We start from the raw sequence: 24,617 nt of genomic DNA, 5'->3' as shown, positions 1-24,617 counted from the left end.
AATGTAAATCGGGTGAAGTAGGCGCTCTATGTACAGAGTTTGATAATGAGTCTTGAAATTAGGAAGGCAGAAATACAATTTTCAGTGAATCATCTGTAATTTAAACTAAAATGAAATAGATATAGAATAAAAAGGTTATTTAACATTGAATTGTACAATACGAGAAATAATTGGGCTCAAACCATAGCCTAGCGGCTCGTCCAATATGGTTTTCTTAGCTGGGTACTCGTCCAAATATATCTCCGTATTGTACAGAACAATGTTAAACAAGTGAATGAAGTATTGCCATGCAATACAAAGTCCCCTACTGGAAGGCACCTAATTTTCTCTACTGCAGTATAACATAGTGAACTGATATCTGTCAATGATGTATAAACAATATTGTACTATATATACAATGTTATAACAAAACACTTGGATTAAAATTTGCATATATGAAAACCTACTGTTGTTTTCATATAGAATTTTTTTGGCCGATTATAAAAAAGTTATCATATAAGTTATTTATAGTAACAACAAAGGGAAATTAATCCTAAAAAAATCTATATAATATAAGTCCACAAGAAACTCTGTACCAGGTAAAGATAGGTCAAAATACACCTAAAACTGGATGTAACATGTATGTTGTACCACAGAAAAGTGGTCTCGATTTTTCTCTACGGCCAGTAGTAAAAAAGTTACAATATAATCTATTTATAGTAAAAACAAAGGGACATAATTCTAAAAACAAGAGTGCCTCATGGTGGTGAACATTTGTGCCAAGTTACATCAAAATCCCTCCATGCATGGAGAAGAAATGCTCCGGACAAAGTCGAACTTGAATTTGACCTTTGACCTCTAAGTATGACCTTGACATTAGACCTATGGACCTGGTTCTTGCGCATGACAATCCGTCTCATGTTGGTGAACATTTGAGCCAAGTTACATCAAAATCCCTCCATGCATGAAGAAGAAATGCTCCGGACAAAGTCATTTTTGTATCTGACCTTCGGTCTCTAAGTATGACCTTGACCTTTAAGCTAGGGGTTTGAAAGTTGTGCATGACACATTGTCTTATTATGAGGTACATTAGTGCCAAGTAATATTAAAATCCCTTAATGTATGGGAGAGTTATGGACTGGACAGGAAAAAGCCCTGTTGACCTTTGACCTCCAATTGTGACCTAGACCTTTGAGCTAGGGATCAGGGTTTTGCGCATGACACGTCGCCAAGCCAAGTTATATTAGAATCCCTTCATGTATGACAGAGTTATGGACCGGACACGAAATTACGGACGGAAGGACGGACAGAATGACGGAAAAGCGCATCCCTATAGTCCCCGAAACTGGTTTTCAACCAGTAGGGGACTAATAACCTAATATTATTCACAATTAAATATAAGAAAGAATATTTCAAACAAACGAAATAAAAATGTTTTTTGTTTTCATATTTGAACATGGTAATCTATAAAGGTTATCGACGTTTATCAAACTGAATAACTCATCAACCTTTAGGAACATGTTTTATTTTCATATTTAAACATGGTAATTTACGGTCATTAATATATAGGTTATTAATGTGCATCAAACTTACCAACTCATAGACCTTCAGTAGCATGTTTTATTTTCATATATGAAACATGGTAATCTATAAGGTTATTTTAAATGTGTATCAAACTTATCAACTAAACAAATTTCAGCAGCATGTTATATTTTCATATATGAAACATGGTAATCTATAAGGTTATTAATGTGTATCAAACTTATTAACTAAACAAATTTCAGTAGCATGTTTTATTTTCATATATGAAACATGGTAATCTATAAGGTTATTAATGTGTATCAAACTTATTAACTAAACAAATTTCAGCAGCATGTTATATTTTCATATATGAAACATGGTAATCTATAAGGTTATTAATGTGTATCAAACTTATCAACTAAACAAATTTCAGTAGCATGTTTTATTTTCATAGTTGAACATGAAAATCTATATAAAGGTTATTAATGTGTAACCAATATACTGCTTACCTGAATCACTCTATTCGATTAAATATATTGTATACCTGTACTTTTGGCATTATTTCCGAATTTAGGAAGCAGGAGATTATAGATTTTGCTTTGTCCATAAAGAATTCGTTCTCCTGGTCGGATACGCTGCCCTTCAGTGAGGCAGTGTCAATAAGGCTTTGATATCTAAAATATCGTTAATATATTTCACACAGTAACAGTCTGAAACAAATTCTTGAAGATTTAAAAGTTTTCTTGAATGCCCAAATTTAAATACCACATAATCATACTTCTGAATTTGTCATTAAATAAATTCTCTATATGAAAAATTCATGCACATTTCTGTTAAACACGTAAATCTGGCGTTACGTCGACGTAAGATTGCTTCTTTATCTGATATGTTATTTTATACAAGAGGGTGATAATGACCCTGAATCGCTCACCTGAGTAATAAGAGCCACATGTTTAAAATGGCAAACTGATGCTAAAATATTAGAAAGTGGGTCAGTAGATCACATTCATGGTCACTGAAAGTCAGATTTAAGATCGGTGTGCAAACATGTACAGGTCATCCAAATTTCAAGGCTGTATCTCAAAAAACAAGAAAGTAGGTCAGTATGTCAAGGTCACAGTCAAGTGACCCCTAATCACTTGGGGTTATCAGGTAATTATAATTAAGCAGTCTAGGAAATATGATCTGATAATATTTGAAGTATTTATTCCTATATAACTCATATAACAAGTGACCCCCAGGGCTGGGCCTCTTTTCACCCCAGGGGCATAATTTGAACAATTTTGGTAGAGGACCACAAGGCAATGCAACATATCAAATATGAAAAGCCTAGGCCTTGCAGTTTCAGACAAGAAGATTTTTTAAATTTTTTTCCTATATATATATATATATATATATATATATATATATATATATATACTTAAGGACAATGAAAACGCACGGTCGGGATAATTGCATTTTAACAAGGAAAATATTTTTCTTATAAATATTTTTTCAAGTTTCATATAACCGAATGCATTGCGGTCATTTAGATACCAAAATTATGAAAATTGATTGCATAGTAAAGAAGTTATTGCGTAATAAAGACAGTACCCCAAAAATCAAAAGTAACACTTTTGGCTAATTGTGATAAGATCACAACAGAAAACAGAATGAACCAAATCATTGTTACTTTATGAAATGAAATTATTTAATTTTTTAAACTGTTAATTATTAACTTGTTTTTCACACACACCTTTCTAGAAATGTTAGACACAAATGAGCAATTAAAATCTTTATGAAAATGAATATTAAACTATGCCAATGGTCAGTTTTAAAAATCGTAATGTTTTGTCAAAAGCTCCCATGGAAATTGCATGCACACACAATTTTCCTCTATAAAAGGTACTAAATTTGAAAAAACTACTCAGACTTGCTAGCAAATTGTACGCAATGGTTCTACAAAGAAATAACCGCTGGGTAGCTTTAGGACAGATTCAGGCTGGTGTATCTTACCAACAAATCGCCAACCGTTTTGGTGTCCATCGGACTACAATTTCTCGGCTTCACCAGCGTTTTCGTACTACTGGTACCGTCAACGACCGACCGAGACCAGGCCAGCGGAGGGTGACGACAGCACGCCAAGATATCAACATTCGCCTGGTACACATTGCCAATCGGTTTAGGACACCAGCAGAAACTGCTAGAACTATTCCAGAAGGCCAAAATCCGACGGTCTCTGCTCGCACCATTCGCCGACGTTTGAGGGATGCTGGTCTTCGATGTCACAGGCCATACCGTGGCCCACGCTTATTACCACGCCATAGACTTGCAAGAAGACGCTGGGCAGCCGCCCATGCCCGTTGGCGCTTAAACAGATGGGACAGCGTTATTTTTTCTGACGAGACCAAAGTAATGGTCGACTCAAGTGACCGAAGACAGCGTGTGTATCGCCGCCGTGGTGAAAGGTTCAGGGATAGCTGTGTCGTGGAGGAGGAGCGCAGCGGACGAGCGTCGACTCTGATATGGGCAGGTATAACTGCAAACGACAGGACAGATCTTGTTTTCTTGGATCAAGGTGTGGAACGTGGAGGAAGAAGACGCCGCTTAGGATTGAATGCTCAACGGTACATTAATTCCGTCCTACAGCCTGTCCTGGTTCCATTCGTTCAGCAGCATCCTGGGACGTTATTTATGCAGGACAACGCAAGACCGCACGTGGCGAGAGTATCCTTGAATTTTCTGTAACAAAACGGGGTACAGCTGCTTGCTAACTGGCCATCCATGTCTGCAGACTTAAACCCAATTGAACACCTTTGGGACCACTTAAAGCAGCGGATTCGGAAGAGACAAAACATTCGTGACGTACAAGGACTTTGGGTTGCACTACAGGCCGAATGGCGTCAGATTCCACAGGCGACTATCCGCACCCTAGTAAGGTCCATGAGGCGACGATGTACATCTGTAAGAGACGCTGATGGAGGACATTGTCGTTTCTAAAGATCCCGACGGTGACATTACGAATAGACATTTATGAGTGACTTTGTTTTTGATTTTTATTTTCTTTTTTTGCCTTTTGTTAAGTTTGCATTACTGTGATGAAATGTGTGATTTTGGGATTTTCACCTTAGGTACTTCGATGGACTGGTGTACATTTGATTTTAAACATCTTGAAATATTTTCAGTTGTTAAGTTTGCGTTTTGTAATAAAGTTATGATATATATCTAATGGAGTCGTTAGCGTTTTGTTTTCATGTAATAAAATGCATATATTGCGGGCGTGCGTTTTCATTGTCCCTAAGTATATATGTAAAACTATAGATCCCCACGGTGCAATGCCTCTTTTCATCCCAGGGTTATAATTGGAACAATTTTGGTAGAAGACCGCAAGGCAATGATACATACCAAGTATCAAAAGCCTAGGCCTTGCAGTTTCGGACAAGAAGATTTTTAAAGTTTTTTTCCTAAACAAGTATATATAAAATTAGGACCCCCCGGGGCAGGGCCTCTTTTCACCCCAGGGTTATAATTTGAATAATTTTGGTAGAGGACCACAAGGAAATGATACATACCAAATATCAAAGGTATAAGTCTATGTAAAACTTGTGACCTCGGGGTGGGGCCTCTTTTCACCCAGCACAATTTGAACAATCTTCATAGAGGACCATTAGATGATGTCACATGCCAAATATCAAGGTTCTATGCCTTGCGGTTTTGGACAAGAAGATTTTTAAAGTTTGTCCTTTCGGTTGCCATGGCAACCAGAGTTCTGCATGGAATTCAATTCTTTGAATAATTTTGAAAGGGGGCCTCATAAGGATCATTCCTGTGAAGTTTAGTGTAATTCTGCCTAGTGGTTTTCAAGAAGAAGATTTTTTTAAAAAATGTTGACGGACGGACGACGCACGTCGCACGACTGACGACGGACATTGAGCGGTCACAAAAGCTCACAATGACCCTTTTGCTCAGGTGAGCTAATAAAAGACGTTTCAAAATTGAAATGATATAAAAATGCTGTTACACTCAATTCTCACACACTGTGTAGGTTATAAGGCCGGAAAAAACTCATTCGACGTCTGCGCCGTATTTTAAGGTATAGGTCCATGTTTCGGAGAAAAAAGTTCGAAAGTCATCAAATCATAGAAAGAAAGCATTGTTTCACATGAAAATTTAACAGCATATAAAACATTTATATGATGCTACAAAACCACTGTCAATTTTTTCATGTATGTACTGAATTCCGGAAAGGGACTGCATGAAGGGGTCACACTTCTGGACAGTTCAGCGCCTTTAAAAACTCACCATTTTGAAAAAGCTGTTACATGTCTTCATTTTGATGCATTTGCAACATCGTGCGAGTGTTTAAACTTTACATAACTAGGTAAAACATCGTTTTTGACAATTGTTTACATTTATTTCTTTACAAATGACATTCTTATTCAAAGGGGGACAACTCATTAAGAATATTTTAAGTATCCAACACTGTGGGACAGAACAGTAAAACATGTATTGGGCAGATAAGTTGTTGGTCAAGATGCTGTTCATTTACTAAAAAAAGCTGTTATTTTGTGATATACTGCTAAACCTTAATACTATTAAAACATACTTAACGCGCTGACGGCATGTCGATCTACTATATTTGGCACCATACATGCGCCATGAAAAAAATCATCTTCATGTTTACGTAACAGACATATTAGAATCGAAGAACGAATCGTTTATATACGCCGTTTCTATAATTCACTCAAGTCTCGTGAAATTATTCCGCAAGCGTATAACCTCATTGTATTGTTACGATATGTTAACCCTTACCCTGCTAAATTTCTGTAAATTTCTTCCAAATTTGACAGTACCAATAACTGTTAGGCATCGCCTACAGTGACAGCCATTTGACTCAAAATTTTACATGCAAATTTTCATAAAAATAAAAGATGACTAAGTGGTAACTATAAAGTCAATAAATTTGTCATAATTATGTTTTAAATATCTATGTGAATATATGCAAGTAGAAGGATAGGCATTTCACTACCTGTATTATGCCTTTATTCGATATTTTTTATGACAAAATTTTGCAATTTTATCTGCAGTCAAACTCAATATATATTCAATACAATTCAAAGATAATTACAGCCAATTGTAAAGCAGACCGTGAAGAATAAAGTCTTCAGAAATTATTTTGAAATTTTACCTGATTACTGAATTATACACAAAAATCCCAACACCATCAATTTATCTAATTTGTGTTATCTGTTCACACATAATTTACATGTATATAAACAGGTGATATTATAGGATTATGTATAGGTTTACCTGGCTACCTGTGGTCAGTAATGCATGTACAAACAACATTTTAAATTAAATTTACATGGGATTGTCTTTTTGTGTCTAATGCAATAACCAGAAACAATTTCAACAAAAATCCGTAGGAGTTTGCAGTATACATATTGTACTATGAAATTAACTAAATTTTGTCTTTGTAATATTTTTATATTGGAGTTCTACTGCACATAAAATTTCAATATTTTGGGGTAAATTTTCGGTCTAAACGAGACTCAAATATTTTACAAGCGGCATATGTACTATAAATCATCATATGCTTCTTATGTTGATGATAATTTGACCAGCTGTTAAGGCTTTAGTGCAATTTTCAAGAGAAAAATACTCGGCCTGAAAATATGAACTGATACTGAATTGTGACTGTGGCGATGCCTTAAAAGGGGTGTTCACCAAAAATATACTGGATGTGCAGGCTGGTCATGATCTACACTGGCAGCAAAGGCAGAATCAATCATGTCCAGCATGGTAAGGGTTAAACACATGGCTCTGTTATCCCTTAGCCTGCTGGTGGCAAGTGATTTAGCCTTTGCGACCAGTGCAGACCAACATCAGCCTGCACTACACATCCGTGTAGGTTGATCATGGTCTGCACAGTTTCCTATTCAGTCAGTAAATTTTCGGTGAACATCCTTTTGAATAATAAGTAATGCTGCCCAAATTGAATAATGGACCAGTCCATTTTAGAAATTTAGCAGGGTTAAAGTTAAATACCATTAAGAAGCAGAACATCGAAACAGTGCGATGAGGTTATACGCCTGTGGAATGATGAATTATGGAAGCACTATTTTTTCCGCGCATGCATGGCGTCAAATATAGTAGACAGACGCGCCGTCAACGAGTACGTAGATGTATAATGACTTATATTTCGCTCCAATAACCTAAAAACAGTGTGCGTGAATTAAGTGTTACACCATTTTGTTAAACCATTTCGATTCTTAAACACATTAAATACGGTAAACAATTCAAATAAATAGATAAAAATGACATTTCTTGCACACCAGACTGGCATTTCCAGTGATTTTACCCGTGTCGGCAAAACCCATCTGGCACTCCCCATGTCAGATGATTCTAGAATGTTAATGAAAACTAGAGAGCCTCGTTACCGCCCAACGCGCAGGTGCCCTCGGGACGGATATTTCCATCCGATTCGTACACACATGACATATATTATTATTCTAAAATTATGACCAAAGATACATGATCTGTAACATTGACTATTTTTTTCGGGGTTGCCTTCAGGTTTCTTTCAAATCACTTGATCAATAAATTAAAAGAAATCAGAAATTTCTTGTATTAAACTCGACATACTAAAGTGAAAATGGATAGTAAAGTATAAAATTACGTGTTCAGAATTTATGGAGTATAAAAATTAGAAAATTAAAATCATGTTAGATCTAACTCTATATCTTATTTCACAGCAGCTTTCTAGTAACATCATATACATACTTACGTATCAGGAGCGTTATGAAAAAGTCATGATTGCAATACAAAAGAAAGTTTTATATCTTCTTTTGAAATATTTTTTAAGTAAACCAAGTGTTTGCACTAAATTTATAGTTCTAACATGGCTCGATCTGATTATCAGTTAAACAAAGCCTTTTTATATTCTGCAACAAACAACGGTTGACACGCGGATCGATACTTTTAAGAGAGCATTGTGAAGTAAACTATGACGCCAAATTGACACGACGTCCACCCAGCATAATTTTTTGTAGGGATAATACACGTTTCTTTGTGTGTATTAACGTCTGCAGAAGCCCGCGGGAATGTTTGTGACCAAGACCGAAGCCCGCGGGAATGTTTGTGACCGAGACCGAAGGTCGAGGTCACAAACATATCCCAAGGGCTTTTGCAGACGTTAATACACAAAAAAAAAACGTATATTGTCGCTATTCTTGCTTAAAAACATAACACGACGACTAAATGTATTGTTTTCATATGCGATGACTTTACGATTCCGGTACATTTTTAAATTACCATTCTGTTGTTTTTGGAAACGGTAAACACGTTTTAAATATCCATAACCAGGGCCCAGAAATCAACAACACTACAAACAGCAAGTAATGAAGGTTTTTTTAATGATTTTTTAAATTTCTTGTTATAACAAACATTACATTACCCATAATTTTTCATATTACTTAAACAATTGTTAAGTAGGAGCGTAATTTCAAGAATATTAACTTTACATTTTTGTTATTTTGAGTACGAACTCACTTCGAGTACGGATGAGTACGAATTCAAGCTTTTAATGTTAGTTCTTCGAGAAATTAGACTAAAACATACCGACTGATACTTACCAAAGTCATAAGTATGATTCCTAAAAACAAACAATCGCTCAAGTTACACGCGATTCTAAACATTCACGGTTACGTACAAAAACTGAATCGACGCCGCTAAGGGGGAGAATCAAGTACGAACGTTGTTGGGGCCAGAGCATTTGGCGTTGGTAACTGATACAGCAAAACACTCTATGGATTATATTGCATCTTTATGCTACAAGAAGAGGTTTTTATGAAAGAAACAAGACGCAGATACCAGATGTCAATCTGTACAGAATACACATACGTCAATGGGAAAGCATTTCAAAAATAACAAGAGGGCCAAGACGGCCCTAGGTCGCTCACCTGAGAAACACACCATAACACAACATAACAGTGTAAACATGTTTGACCTAGTGATTTCATGGAAAAAAATATTCTGACCAATTATCATAAAAATTGGAGCAAAAATCTTGAATATAAGTCAGTATTTTCTTTGATTTGACCTAGTGACCTAGTTTTTGACCCCAAAGGACCCATATTCGAACTTGACCTAGATTTTATCAAGGCTATCATTCTGACCAAATTTCATGAAGTTCAATTACAAAATACAGCCTCATCGCATACACAAGGTTTTTCTTTGATTTGACCTAGTGACCTAGTTTTAAAACGGCAGATGACCCATATTCAAACTTGACCTCGATTTCATCAAGGCAATTATTCTGATTAAAATTCATGAAGTTCAATTAAAAAATACAGCCTCTATCGCATACACAAGGTTTTTCTTTGATTTGACCTAGTGACCTAGTTTTTGATCCCAGACTACTCATATACGTTCTTGACCTAGATTTAATCAAGACAACTACTCTGACCAGATTTTATGAAAATCCAGTGTAAAATTACATATACAATGTTTTTCCTTGATTTGACCTAGTGACCTAGTTTTTAAACCCAGATGACCCTTATTCAAACTTGACCTAGATTTCATCATGGTTATCATTCTGACAAAATTTCATGAAGATCAGTTGAAAAAAATTAGTCTCTGTCGCTTACACAAGGTTTTTCTTTGATTTAACCTAATGACCTACCTTTTGACCCCAGATGACCCATATTCGAACTTGACCTAGATTTTATCAAGGCAATCATTCTGACCAAATTTCATGAAGATCAATTGAAAAATATAGCCTCTTTTGCATAAGAAGGGTTTTCTTTGATTTGACCTAGTGACCTACCTTTTGACCCAAGATGACCCATAATCAACGTAGATTTTATCAAGGCAATCATTCTGACCAAATTTCATGAAGATCAATTGAAAAATACAGCCTCTATCGCATACACAAGGTTTTTCTTTGATTTGACCTAGTGACCTAGTTTTTGATCCAAGATGACCAATATTCAAACTTGACCTAGATTTCATCAAGGCAATCATTCTGACTTAATTTCAGGAAGATCAATTGAAAAATATAGCCTCTATCGCATACACAAGGTATTTTCTTTGATTTGACCTAGTGACCTACTTTTTGATCCCAGATGACCCATATTCAAATGTGACCTAGATATTATCAATGCAATCATTTTGACCAAATTTCATGAAGATCAATTGAAAAATACAGCCTCTATCGCATACACAAGGTTTTTATTTGATTTGACCTAGTGACCTACTTTTTGACCCTAGATGACCCATTTTCAAATTCGGCCTAGATTCCATTGATGTTATCATTTTGACTTAATTTCAGGAAGTTCAACTGAAAAATACAGCCTCTATCGCATATACAAGCTTTTCCTTTGATTTGACCTAGTGACCTAGTTTTAAAAAGGCAGATGACCCATATTCAAACTTGACCTCGATTTCATCAAGGCAATTATTCTGATTAAAATTCATGAAGATTAATTGAAAAATACAGCCTCTATCGCATACACAAGGTTTTTCTTTGATTTGACCTAGTGATCTAGTTTTTGACCCCAGATGACCCATTTTCAAACTCGGCCTAGATTTCATTAAAATAATCATTCTGACCAAAAATTCATGAAGATTAATTGAAAAATACAGCCTCTTTCGCATACACAAGGTTTTTCTTTGATTTGACCTAGTGACCTAGTTTTTGACCCCAGATGACCAATTTTCGAACTCAGCCTAGATTTTATTAAGGTAATCATTCTGACCTAAATTCATGAAGATTAATTGAAAAATACAGCCTCTATCGCATACACAAGGTTTTTCTTTGATTTGACCTGGTGACCTAGTTTTTAAACCCAGATAAACCATTTTCGAACTTGGCCTGATTTTATCAATATAATCATTCTGACAAAAATTCATGAAGATTAATTGAAAAATACAGCCTCTTTCGCATACACAAGGTTTTTTTTTTTATTTGACCTAGTTTTTGACCTCAGATGACCCATTTCGAACTCGGCCTAGATTTCATCAAGATAATCATTCTGACCAAATTTCATGAAGATCAGTTGAAAAATACAACCTCTATCGCATACACAAGTTAAATGTTGACAGACAGACAGACGACAGACGACGGACATCGAGCGATCAGAAAAACTCACCTGAGCATTGCTCAGGTGAGCTACAAATCGGGTGTTAACAGCACGTGAATTGCTTTGTTTGCACACGATTTTTCTCCCGTTAATACATGGGCGGATCCAGTGAAAAAAATGTCGTTTTTATGCAAGAATAGACTATTTCAATAGACATGTAGATAAGTATGAAAACAATCGAGGCCTTCTTGTGGTTTATCGTCTAATTTACCATGGTTCATCGTTCAGATACTTAGATGTTTAACCACTCGTGCTAACAACCGCATGGTTCAATTCTTGCGCATCCAAATTCTGAACCATGATACATACGACGACAAAACACTCGAAGACCATGATTATTTGTTAAGCAAACACCTATGTCCCCCAAAACTGAATATTTAACATGTTAAAAATCTCCTATACTTACTTCCTAATTTCCGACCAAAACCTCAAATCTGCCGGCAGACGATTCATAATGATCAGCTTATTACGGACGACAACACGTGTTTGAACACTGGCTTGTGCGTTGGGCATCATAGTACTCTTGCTCTTGTCCGCATGTGGCATCTGACCTGTGATTCATTTAAACATTGCAATGAAGTCGTCCTTAGTATATTAACAGGTATAACTACTAGAACCATTAAATCATCAGGATTTTTACCTTCCCCTATTATGACGACCTGATAGTTGGCCCAAAGTTACGCCGGAGACATTTAAGACAACTGACCAACCTTCATACAGTTCTGGGTTTAACCAGAACCACAGCTTTCTGTACCCGGACACAGGAACAGTTTTAGACTTTACCGCAGTATAAGAATATAAGAAGATATCACTGGCTTAGTTAATGTATTTGCCCACCATTTTCTATATTATACGCATAGTCATTGCAAAAACAATACAAGAGGGTCATGATGACCCTATATCGCTCTTCTGTTAAACTTGGCCTTTGAATCATCAAGATAAACATTCTGACCACGTTTCATGAAGATAGAGTCATAGATGTGGCCTCTACAGTGTGAACAAGCTTTTCCTTTGATCTGAGTGGTGACCTAGTTTTTGACCCCACATGACCCAGTTTCGAACTTGGCATGGGAATCATGGTGTTCACAAAGTAAAATTTAACGAATCTTGGCTCTTTCAGGTGTCTATCATGGACCGTAACCCAGGAACCTATGAATGGATCTGCTAGATTCATCATGGAATCCTTCCAAGAATTGTTGTTGTTACAGATATTTTGCAAGTTTGTATCAAATCAAACCATAAATGAATTCTCTATATGGCTGCAAAAGCCAAAATAGCAAATTTTGGCCCTTTAAGAGGCCATAACTCTTGATTCCATGACGGGATCTGATCAGTTTTCAAAAAGAATTAAGGTATTATACCAATACAAGTTGTGTGCAAGTTTAATTAAAATCAATTGCAAAATGTGGTCTCTATCGCGTTCACATGCCAAAAATAGCAAATTTTGGCCCTTTTAAGACCCATTACTCTAGAACCCATTATGGAATATGGCCAGTTTTCGAAAGGAATCGAAATATTATGCCAATACAAGTTGTGGGCAAGTTTGAGTAGAGTTGGTTGCAAAATGTGGCCTCTATCGTATTCACAAGCCAAGAACAGCAAATTTTGGCGCTTTAAGGGCCATAACTCTAGAACCCATGATGGGATCTGGCCAGTTTTCAAAAGGAATCACGATATTATGCCAATACAAGTTTTGGACAAGTTTGATCAAAGTTGATTGCAAAATGTGGTCTCTATCGTGTTCACAAGCAAAAAATGGCGAATTTTGGCCCTTTAAGGGGCCATAACTCTGGAACCCATGACGAGATCTGGCCAGTTTTCGAAATGAACTGAGATATTATGCCAGTACAAGTTGTGTGTAAGTCTGATTAAAATTGATTGCAAAATGTGTCTCTATCGTGTTCACAGGCAATTGTGGACGGACGACGGACGACGTACGACGGACGACGGTCGATCATGAAAGCTCACCTTGTCACGTGACAGGTGAGCTAAAAAGTAATACTTGACCACACTACGGGCGGTGATATTGGAAGACTATCGAACAGGTCAGTCACTGAAGGGTTTGTGACAAAATAGTAGTAATAAATTTTATATTAGCCCTCACCATGCTGGACACGACTGATTCTACCTTTGTGACCAGTGTAATCATGATCAGCCTGCATACCGTTCAGTCTGATCAAGATCTGCACTGTTCGCTATTCAGTCAGTATCTTTTGGTAAGCACCCCTTTTAACAGTTAATGGTACTATCCAAACTGAAAGATGGACAAGTCCATTATAGAAATTTAGCAGGGTAAGGGTTAACAAATGGTTAAACACTCGCATCAGGTACACAAACTGAATCTCAAATAACAAGACAAGTGCCTTAGATCTTAGTTCGTGGGACAAAACTTACAATGCACGTACATCAAACTATTATATCATTATTAAGATATTTCTTATAAATAAAGAAATGAAAGTCAAGTAGAAATACATTTGATAAAGAGTATTAGACATTTCTAGTAGAAGAAGAGCTGTCCATAAAACAGCCCGTTAGATATTCCTCAGTGTTTGACTCTGAGTTAGAGCTTTGCCAGGAAAAACTTTATAAAACTTTAACCAAAAAATTCTAAGTTAAAAAAGGACAATACTCTGTCAAAATTCAAATCAGAGTTATATGGATTGTTTCTCAGGTATAGACTTTGATAGTAAATAACTATTTTAAGTTTCAGGTCAAAAGCTTTGATAGTTACAGAGATATCTGACTTTATCAAAAACTTTAACCAAAAACATTCTAAGTTTAAAAGGGGCATAACTCTGTCAAAATCTAAATAAGAGTTATGAGGATTGTGTCTCCTGGTGTAGACTTTAATAGTAAATAACTATTTTAAGATAAGTCAATAGCTTTGATAGTAATGACTTTATCAAAAACTTTAACCAAAAACATTCTAAGTTTAAAAGGGGCATAACTCTGTCAAAATCAAATAAGAGTTATGAGGATTGTGTCTCCTGGTGTAGACTTTAATAGTAAATAACTATTTTAATATAAGTCAATAGCTTTGATAGTAATGACTTTATCAAAAACTTTAACCGAAAAACTTTAACCAACGGCGACGCCGGCGCCGGGGCGAGTGCTATAACTCTACTTTTTCTTCGAAAAGTCGAGCTAAAAACTAATATACATACGTTCATTTATTGCGGCAAAATGTAATTTTAACATCGTACGCAATTACACCACAAATTCAGAAATCTCTGTCTCCATGGCAACTGAACTTACCCGTCTGATCCTTCTGGGGACTTTGCTTCTCCCGTTCAGCCTCATATTTCAGAAACATCTCGAACAGCTGTGACTCGGTCTTCGAAGAAACAGCTTTAACAAATGTTGTCAGTGCTTTTGAAAAGTTCTTCCATAACGCCAGCTGTTCAAAGAAAACGACTCAATGGTGTATAAAGTTTTTCACAGATCTGTTTATTGAGTTAGACGGTGGAAGGGAGACAACTGTGTATAACGGTGATCTTAATGAACAAGGGGAGACAATAGAATCGATTTTTATAAAATTCTTTAGTTTGTGAGACATGGGTCATATTCCTTTTACTGTTCCGAACGTTCTGCACACACTCTCCTAAGTCAGTGGAGTGAAAAGGGGTAGTATTCTGGAACGTTTAGAACATGTGCGGACTATTCTAAATAAAACCTGGCGCAGACAGAACTATTTACATATTCCTTTGACGAAAAATAGAGTATTACTCTAGAATTCTTAGAACACTGTTCAAATCTTGTGCCATATCGGCCAAGGACTACTATATTTGTATGCATGTAAGCCGCGTGGAATTTTTGACATAAAAAGCATAACGGTATGTACCGATAAGGGGAAGTAATACTTCTGGAGTTTTCGGTTTATACAGATTATAACCAGTCGATATTTTTTCTGAACAGGTATCTCAGTCAATTTGTAAGTTGTTCGTATTCAAATATCTTCCTATCCGCTTCATTATAATAAAAGAAATACCACAACATTGCTTTTTGTGTGAAAGTTATTTTGACAACATTAGGAGAATTTCTGAACTACTCAAAGCAATGTTATATTTATATTTTATTTCAATTAAAAGTAACTACCAAAATTTAAATTGAATTAGCTCCATCATACCTAACTGTGTGTGCGTTCGTGTGCGCGTGTGTGCGCGCGTGCGTGTGTACCTACCTTAACAAGTCTCAGAGCATCAACTATTGATTGGTCACTTCAGAGGACATTTTTTTCAAATTGGCCAATTAGATCTATAAGTTAACGTTCTCAGACTGGTCCAAAAACTCATTTTACAAGCAGTGTTTTTCGAAGTCGTTCATTACCGTTCTTCTGCTGCCAGTTGTCCTCTTCTTGACCTTCTTCGTCTTGGTAACAAGATCAGCGGCTACTTCAAAATTCTTTACCAGCCCCGTTTGTACGGTAAAGGTGATGCTATTTTCGGATGACCTTCCGGAATCTGGTGGGAACGTGTTGCAATACAGTATATACCTGTGCGGTAAATTCATCTCGGATGTAAACAAAAATTGCCGTTGTGGAGGTACTCCCCCTTTACCTTTTGTAAAATTCATATATGCTTAGATGTAAAGCTCAACATTAGCCTCATGGCACGGTATTAAGGTATTGTCCAGTCTCAAAACCATCACTTCATTAGTTGGTTTTATAGAAATGAATCTGACCAAAGCCAAACCTTTGGAACAAGCGTCTCGCATTGGGAATAGGTATGCACTTTCAAACGTTTAAATAAATTCATTTGACAGTTTAACAATAATTAAAAATGACCCGATACTGTATAAATAGATCAAATTTAAATAGTGATAATTGTGACTAACGAATTCATTATAGATTCCGTACGACAGTTATACCGTAAGTTATCGATAGATAGAGATAAGATTCATTGCCAAAAATCAATGGAAAGACTAAATGAGACTTATTGCCATAAATCATTGGACGGACTAAATGAGACTTTTTGCCGTAAATCATTGGAAAGACGAAATGAGATTCATTGCCAAAAAATCATTGGTAAGACTAAATGAGGCTCATTGCCATAAATCAATGGAAAGACTAAATGAGACTCATTGCCATAAATCATTGGAAAGACGAAATGAGACTCATTGCCATAAATCATTGGAAAGACTAAATGAGGCTCATTGCCATCAATCATTGGAAAGACGAAATGAGACTCATTGCCATAAGTCAATGGAAAGACGAAATGAGACTCATTGCCATAAATCATTGGAAAGACGAAATGAGACTCATTGCCATAAATCATTGGAAAGACGAAATGAGATTCATTGCAAAAATCATTGGAAAGACTAAATGAGGCTCATTGCCATAAATCATTGGAAAGACTAAATGGGACTCATTGCCATAAATTATTGGAAAGACTAAATGAAGCTCATTGCCATAAATCATTGGAAAGACTAAATGAGGCTCACTGCAATAAATCATTGGAAAGACTAAATGAGGCTCATTGCCATAAATCAATGGAAAGACGAAATGAGACTCATTGCCATAAATCATTGGAAAGACTAAATTAGGCTCATTGTCATAATTCATTGGAAAGACTAAATGAGGCTCATTGCCACAAATTATTGGAAAGACTAAATGAGACTCATTGTCATAAATCATTGGAAAGACTAAATGAGGCTCATTGCCACAAATCATTGGAAAGACTAAGTGTGGCCCATTGCCATAAATCAATGAAAAGACTAAATGAGACCCATTGCCACAAATCATTGGAAAGACTAAATGAGACCCATTGCCATAAAGCATTGGAACGATGAAATGAGACTCAGTGCCATAAATCATTGGAAAGACTAAATGTGGCTCATTGCCATAAATCATTGGAAAGACTTAATGAGGCTCATTGCCATAAATCAATGGAAAGACTAAATGAGGCTCATTGCCATAAATCATTGGAAAGACTAAATGAGGCTATTGTCATAAATCATTTGAAAGAATAAATGAGACTCATTGCCATAAAGCACTGGAAAGACTAAATGAGACTCATTGCCATAAATCATCGGAAAGACTAAATGAGGCTCATTGCCACAAATCATCGGAAAGACTAAATGAGGCTCATTGCCATAAATCAATGGAAAGAATAAATGAGACTCATGGCCATAAATTATTGGAAAGACTAAATGAGACTCATTGCCATAATCATTGGAAAGACTAAATGAGACTCATTGCCATAAACCATTGGAAAGACCAAATGAGACTCATTGCAATAAATCATTGGAAAGACCAATAAATACTAGTACAGTTGTAATTAGAAAATGAGAAATTTAGTTTGTGAAATTTTGTAAATTTGTTGTTAAGACAAAATCTGTTACTATTGTTGTCCATGCAAAAGACTGATATGTAAAAACTGTCGTCAGCAAGTGATCTAATAAAATACTGTCGCACAGCAGACGTCTCCCTTGTCATATTTTGCTGTCATGAGGACCACTTCCTACAGAAGCATGGAGGGGACATCGGATTTTTTTATTTTAATTTATCTCGTGGCCACGAGTTATAACTAAGAAAAAAACGAGAAACAAAAAATGTTACCTCGTGGTCACGAGATATAACGAAGAAAACAAAACAACAAAAAACAATTTCTTAATTCGTGGCCACGAAATATAACTAAGAAAAAAATGAAAAAACGAATTTGCTAATTCGTGGCCACGAAATATAAGTAAGAAAAAACAAAAACAAAAAAAAAAAACGAAAGCAAATTCGCTTTTTTTTTCTTAGTTATATTTCGTGGCCACGAATTAAGAAATTGTTTTGTTTTTGTTTTTAGTTATAACTCGTGGCCACGAAATAAACTAAAATTAAAAAATCCGATGCCCCCTCCATGCTTCCGTAACTCCCTAAATATGAACTATTTAAAGTTAACGCATGCCTATCTTTAATGCCTGGCGGATGGATAGAGGCATACAAACGGACGGACACAAGGACAAAATAAAATGATGCGCATATTGGTCCATATTGTGTCAAAAAGAAATATCTTGCAGTTTTGTAGGTTACGGCAGAACTGCCACTTGTTACTGCTGTCAGCCAGACGGACGAACGGAAGGAAAACGGGGGAAAATCACGTATATTTTGCCGTATCACCTACTATTTTTATCTAGGTTTCATGACAGAATCTCTTGGTTTCTTTTTTCAGAAACCACAGCATCTATTTTTATTACATGTGGCCGCAATAACTAATTTTGTAACATGTTTTTTTTAATAATATCAGGTTCTTTTTAAGTTAACGCAGGACCGTACGAACTTATGAACGGACCGGAAGAGGTTGGGTGTGTTGCAAACCACAAGTCCCCCGTCCCCCGGTTTCACTTGAAGGGAACATGATATTATACATGTATTTAATGGCGAATCAGACCATTTCAAGAAAACACAAAACCATATTAGACAAAATTGTTTAAGTTCAAAAGCTCACCATTTTCGTTCTAAAGACCTAAAAACAGCTGCCTGGGCGCACATCAAAATACCGGGAGTGACTTTCTCCAAATGTGGGATTTGTCGTATTATTTCATCATCGCAACCCAATGCAGCTCCTGTAATGTGGACACATGTTGGTATTAAATAATTTGTTTCTTACTCTATCAGTGATACAATTTAATAACTATTATGGTGTTACTGTAAAAGCAGATATAATTTCGCGAATTTGAAATTTTGAGTATGTTCGCGAGGTGTAATATTCGCGAAATTGTAAAAAATGGTCACTACTTGAATTTGAATGATACTAAAGGTGAATACTTACGCGAAGATTTATTTTCGCGAGATGTATGGCTTCGCAAATATAGCGAAATTTAAACCCGCGGGAAAATTTCTGCTTTTACAGTGTTGTCCTCTATTGTCATTTCTTTTTGAAAGTCTAACTGTATTCTTACAACAAATACAAAAGATAATCACTTTTGAAAGTTTATGACTGAATTTCGTACTCGACGTATAAATGAATACGGCCGAGGAGTTCCGCTTACAGTCCTACGCAGTCATTACTTAATCTATACACAGATTTCGTTCAAATATGAAATTAACTGATATCAAATACAAAGTAGTCTGAAACATTTTATTTTACAGTAGACACATCAAGTTGTTGATTTCATTCAGAACTGCCATGATGTATTGGTTATGGAATAAACAAAAGCAAACATCAGCACAGCAGGAACTATTTAATTAATCAAAAACCTTATGACACTAATTCATAATCTATATAATATAAAGTATAAGAGAAACAAAAGTAATAATACTACCATATTTTGCGCCTTTTCCGAAGAATTTTCGCAATATCTGCACCACTCTGCTCTGCCGTGCCATGGCATTACTCATTCCATGGAGATCTTCAACGGCTCTCCAAAACATAAGTGGGAGGCTCATTTTATGCGCCATCAGGAACCGCTTGAAAAAGTCGAACTGAACCGGGTTACTCAACACCTCGATTAAAGACCTGGAATTTAAATTAAATTCCGGATATTCTTAAAGTTTGAATTGTATATTGTTTATCCAACGATAAAGACAGTAAACAGTGACAGCCTAACGGGGAAAATATCAACTGAGGTGAAGCCAAGGCTGACAGTATTTCTCCGAATGATAACAATGTTACTGTCTCAAGAAAAGAAATATTTTGTTACACAGGAAATTAGAAAATAACAACTGACCAAGTATTGCAGTGGCAATACAGAAGTTCCATATCGGTAGCAAACTTCGTTAGTGTTCGTTACATGTGGTTGCTGGCAACAGTGTTAGGACTAAAATGCTTCAAGGCATTTAGGAGCTAAGAAACAAAAACATTTTTCTTAAATTTCAATAATGACCTTAACCCACCAGCGTAGCTCATGTATGCGACACATTGTCTCATCATGGGGAACCTTTGTATGCAGTACAAAGATAATCCATCAATGCACAGTTATGGAAAGGAAACAATTTTACCTGACCTTCAATAGCGACATTGACCTTTGACCGACAATCATGGGTCATGTGCGCGACACATAGTCTAATCATGGCGAACATGTTTGTGTAGTAATAAAAATCCTTACATGTAATTCAAAATTATGGAGCAGAAACAATTTTTTACTTGGCCTTAAACAGTGCCCTTGACATTTTACCGACAAGCATAGATCATATGTTTTGTCTCGTCAAGGGGAATTTTTGTGTATAGCACTATGATAATCCATCAATGCATATAAAAGTTATGGAGCCGAAACAATTTTTACTTGCCCTTCAAAAGTGACATTGACCTTTGACCTACACGCACAATTTATATACATGCATAATCTACATAGTGCACACAATTCACATACCAAGTTTAATGAATCTAGCTTGAATTTATTTTTGTAATTGCAGGATCCAGATTTGCAGTCGGGTTTAATATTCACGAAATTGTAAAAATGGTATCCCACTTGAATCTGAATTATACTAATGGTGAATATTTACGCGACGATTAATTTTCGCGAGATGTAGGGCCTCGCGAATATAGCGAAAATTAAACCCTCGCCAAAAAAATCTGCTTTAACAGAACTTCCGGTATGACAGTAAAACGCGTGTTTTTGATAAAAGAAGAAAAAGGATGAACTGGCGATTTATATAAAGAAGCACGTGTTAACAGTGAACGGTAGTAGTATCTATTTAGAACCTTATAGATTCATTAAATGAGCCGCGCCATGAGAAAACCAACATAGTGCGTTTGCGACCAGCATGGATCCAGACCAGCCTGCACATCCGCGCACTCTAGTCAGGATCCATGCTGTTCGCTTGCAATAAGAGAAACCGTTAGCGAACAGCATGAGTCCTGACAAGACTGTGTGGATGCGCAGGCTGGTCTGGATCCATGCTGTTCGCAAAAGCACTATGTTGGTTTTCTCATGGCGGGGCTCAAATGTCAATGTCTTATAATAGCGCACGTGTGTAACAATTGCTTTATTGCCAGCAAAAATTATAGAATAAGAATAAAACTGGATAATATTCTGCAATATTTGCGTCCTCAAAAAGAAATTAAAAAAATAGAACAGTGCATGAAAATCGTAAATATTCAATCGCAGTTGCTAACATCTTGTCAGGTAATTAATCTGAGCATCTCTTCTCCGCATGAAACAGTATATGCGTAAAGAAGGCAACAAACTTTTAAAATTTGCCTCTCTGGGTTTCTCTTTAAAACATAAACTCTAGGTTAATTAACAACTGAAGTCATTCGGCCTTACTTTGGTCTTCTGGGTCTCTCTATAATCACACCTGCACGTCTTATCATCCGGCCTCTCCCTCTCGGTATATCGTCATCTTTTTTAAAGATAGAAATATCAATGGGTTCCCACAAAACCTTTCTAGACACTTTTAACTTCTCTATATCAATTTTTTCTACCTCCAGCATGCTTCTCAGCCTTTCTGTAATTTAGGAATATTATATATCAAAAGCATATATGAGCCCTGCCATGAGAAAACCAACATAGTGGGTTTGCGACCAGCATGGATCCAGACCAGCCTGCGCATTCGCTAACAGTTTTTCCAATTCCAATAGGCTGTAAAAGCGAACAGCAGGCTGGTCTGGATCCATGCTGGTCGCAAACCCACTATGTTGGTTTTCCCATGGCACGGCTCATTTATAATAATGTTTATTCCACATACTTGTAAAACACCGGCTTTTAAAACCCACATGTACAATGGGGAAACATTGTGTATTCCCGGATAATAGGCGGGTCACCACCATATCAAATGTAAGCTTGCACAGGTCTAGTTTTCCAAACATAAATAGCTGAACACCACTAAATCAGGCTGCTCTTCATTTTACATACAATCCATTAAATCTAAATAACGTTATTTCGATATTTTCAAGAATACAACATTTACAGAGACCTGTATTCCCATAACGAACTATGTCTCCTCTAAAGCAAAATGGTTACCAGCTTTTATGTAAGAAAGCTACGCTTCATGACCTTCAACCCTCTGAATTTACTCATTTTCGCTTCTTTCAGTGTTTGTTTTCTTGGACAAAACGTCCTCCGACGCCATTTTACGTTGTATGTGATAGGAGCATGCGCATTTCGAAAGAATGCTACAAATACATGCTGAAATTCCGCAGAGTGAAAGAAAACGTGATGTTGTGGGTTCAGAAAAGAAGAAAGCTCAGAACCCAACAAGTTAAAGCATAGCAAAAGTTCCTTCTAGGGCACATCTATATAAATATATAATGATCATCTTGTAAATTTTGGTTGCAATTTCTTCTTTAAATATTGGTCATCAGTGTGTGGAACACTAGGATTGGACGCAATGACAAGACCATTCTACCTTATTGGCATTCCATAACCCCCGTTCAAGCGCCCTGGGGCGTTACATTTGCACCAAGGGGGCGTTTATATCTGCACCAAAATACAAAAAAAAACCCTAAAATTTTGAAAAAAAAAAGATCTATGTTGTTTTCTACTGCCTGAAAAAATGTCAAGTCCGCTATTTCCATAGTAATTATGCTAAAATAAGTTGTTAAATCCAACAACAAAGTAAATTTACGGAACTTGGTTTTTTTTATTTTCTAACATGTAAAATGGATATTATACCCGTTTGGTTTTAATCAGTTACTTTTTGAAAAATGTTCATCCCCTCAATAGCTGGTGATGGGATCCTAATTTACTAGTGATTTGGGCCGCCGTGATTTGATGCGCTAACAGTCTTCGACCTCGCACACAACAAATTTAGCGGTCATTAATCAAGTAATTCATGGCTGTAATTTAGTTGTATCTGTCCTAAACACCCGGGCATTCGATTCATGAATTCGTTGTGCACAATGAGAGGGTCGCAATGGGGTTTGTTTTCACATTATTAAACATGCATTCGAAGGTAACGACGTATGTTAACCTTTGTGACAAATGAGATGTTTGGCCTGTTTCAACAACTCCACTTTTCCATCCCCGGGTTTAGTAGTGTGTAATCTGCAGAGCGCGTTCAGCCAGAGAGTCGCCTCAATTAGGAAAGAATAATTTAAACGTCAGAGGTTATTTCTAAGGTCACGGAGTATGATTGTCCAGCTTGTAATGACAACAGCTTCCAAGGTCAATACTCAGTCAAGTGTGACTTACCCATTCTAAGTGTTCCATCTCAAGAGACGGAACAATAAACTATCGCCAAGCATTAAGACAGAGGTGATCAGAATGTCACTTTGCGATAATTTGGATAAATGAGCCGGGCCATGAGAAAACCAACATAATGCATTTTGTTACCAGCATGGATCTAGACCAGCCTGTGCATCCGCGCAGTCTGATCGGGATCCATGCTGTTCGCTAACGGTTTCTCTAATTGCAATAGGCTTTGAGAGCGAACAGCATGGATCCTGACCAGACTGTGCGCAAACGCACTATGTTGGTTTTCTCATGGTGCGGCTAAAATCCCAGCTGACAAGATACAGACACGACTGCGGTAAAGGTTTGGTTATTATATCTAAACTTGCGTGAAGTTCCATTAAATTGTGTGCAATAGTTCGGAATATTAGGCGCGCACAAGATTGCATATGCAGACTATGTATATAGTTTAGGAACACAAACAAACCCAACAAAGTCCTATAACTCTGAAGAATATGTATCCAAAAGAATGTAGCAGGCACCATGCACAACTAGGGCTGGTTGTGTGAGGTTTCATTAAATTGTGTGCAAGGGTTCAGCCATGATTAGGCGCCCACAAGATTGCATATGCAGACTCTGTGTATATAGTATATTTACAAAAAAAATAACGTCCCATAACTGTGCAAAATTTTATTCTGAAAGAACATAACATGCACCATGCACAACTAGGGTTGTGCGAAGTTTCATTAAATTGTGTGCATGGGTTCAGGAGATTACGCGCACAAGACTGCATATGCAGACCATCTATATAGTATAGTTACAAAAAAAGAAAGTCCCGTTACTCTGCAATTTTATTTTCTGAAAGACCCTTACATGCACCATACACAACTACTGTTGTTACTTATCACTTGTGTGAAGTTTCAATAAATTGTGTCAAAGGCATGAGGAGATATGTTG

At 36.5% G+C, this 24,617-nt stretch overlaps 1 protein-coding gene across 1 annotated transcript in view; it reads right to left on the bottom strand.

Annotated features, from left to right (window-relative positions):
* The window catches only part of LOC128557756 (regulator of G-protein signaling protein-like), a 52,943-nt gene that overhangs the window by 8,730 nt on the left and 19,596 nt on the right, over positions 1 to 24,617 (bottom strand). Inside the window, exons 13-19 of the mRNA XM_053545969.1 lie at positions 21,816 to 21,996; positions 19,872 to 20,065; positions 19,055 to 19,172; positions 15,948 to 16,113; positions 14,877 to 15,018; positions 12,028 to 12,172; positions 2,045 to 2,174 (exon numbers count right to left, since the gene is read on the bottom strand). Coding sequence (XP_053401944.1) covers positions 2,045 to 2,174; positions 12,028 to 12,172; positions 14,877 to 15,018; positions 15,948 to 16,113; positions 19,055 to 19,172; positions 19,872 to 20,065; positions 21,816 to 21,996 — 1,076 coding nt within the window. The remainder of the gene's footprint in view (positions 1 to 2,044; positions 2,175 to 12,027; positions 12,173 to 14,876; positions 15,019 to 15,947; positions 16,114 to 19,054; positions 19,173 to 19,871; positions 20,066 to 21,815; positions 21,997 to 24,617) is intronic.

This window comes from Mercenaria mercenaria, chromosome 6 (assembly GCF_021730395.1).
Source record: "Mercenaria mercenaria strain notata chromosome 6, MADL_Memer_1, whole genome shotgun sequence".
NCBI lineage: Eukaryota > Metazoa > Mollusca > Bivalvia > Venerida > Veneridae > Mercenaria > Mercenaria mercenaria.
The sequence above is the reverse complement of the archived record's forward strand: the minus strand, read 5'-3'. Positions and strand labels throughout refer to the sequence as shown.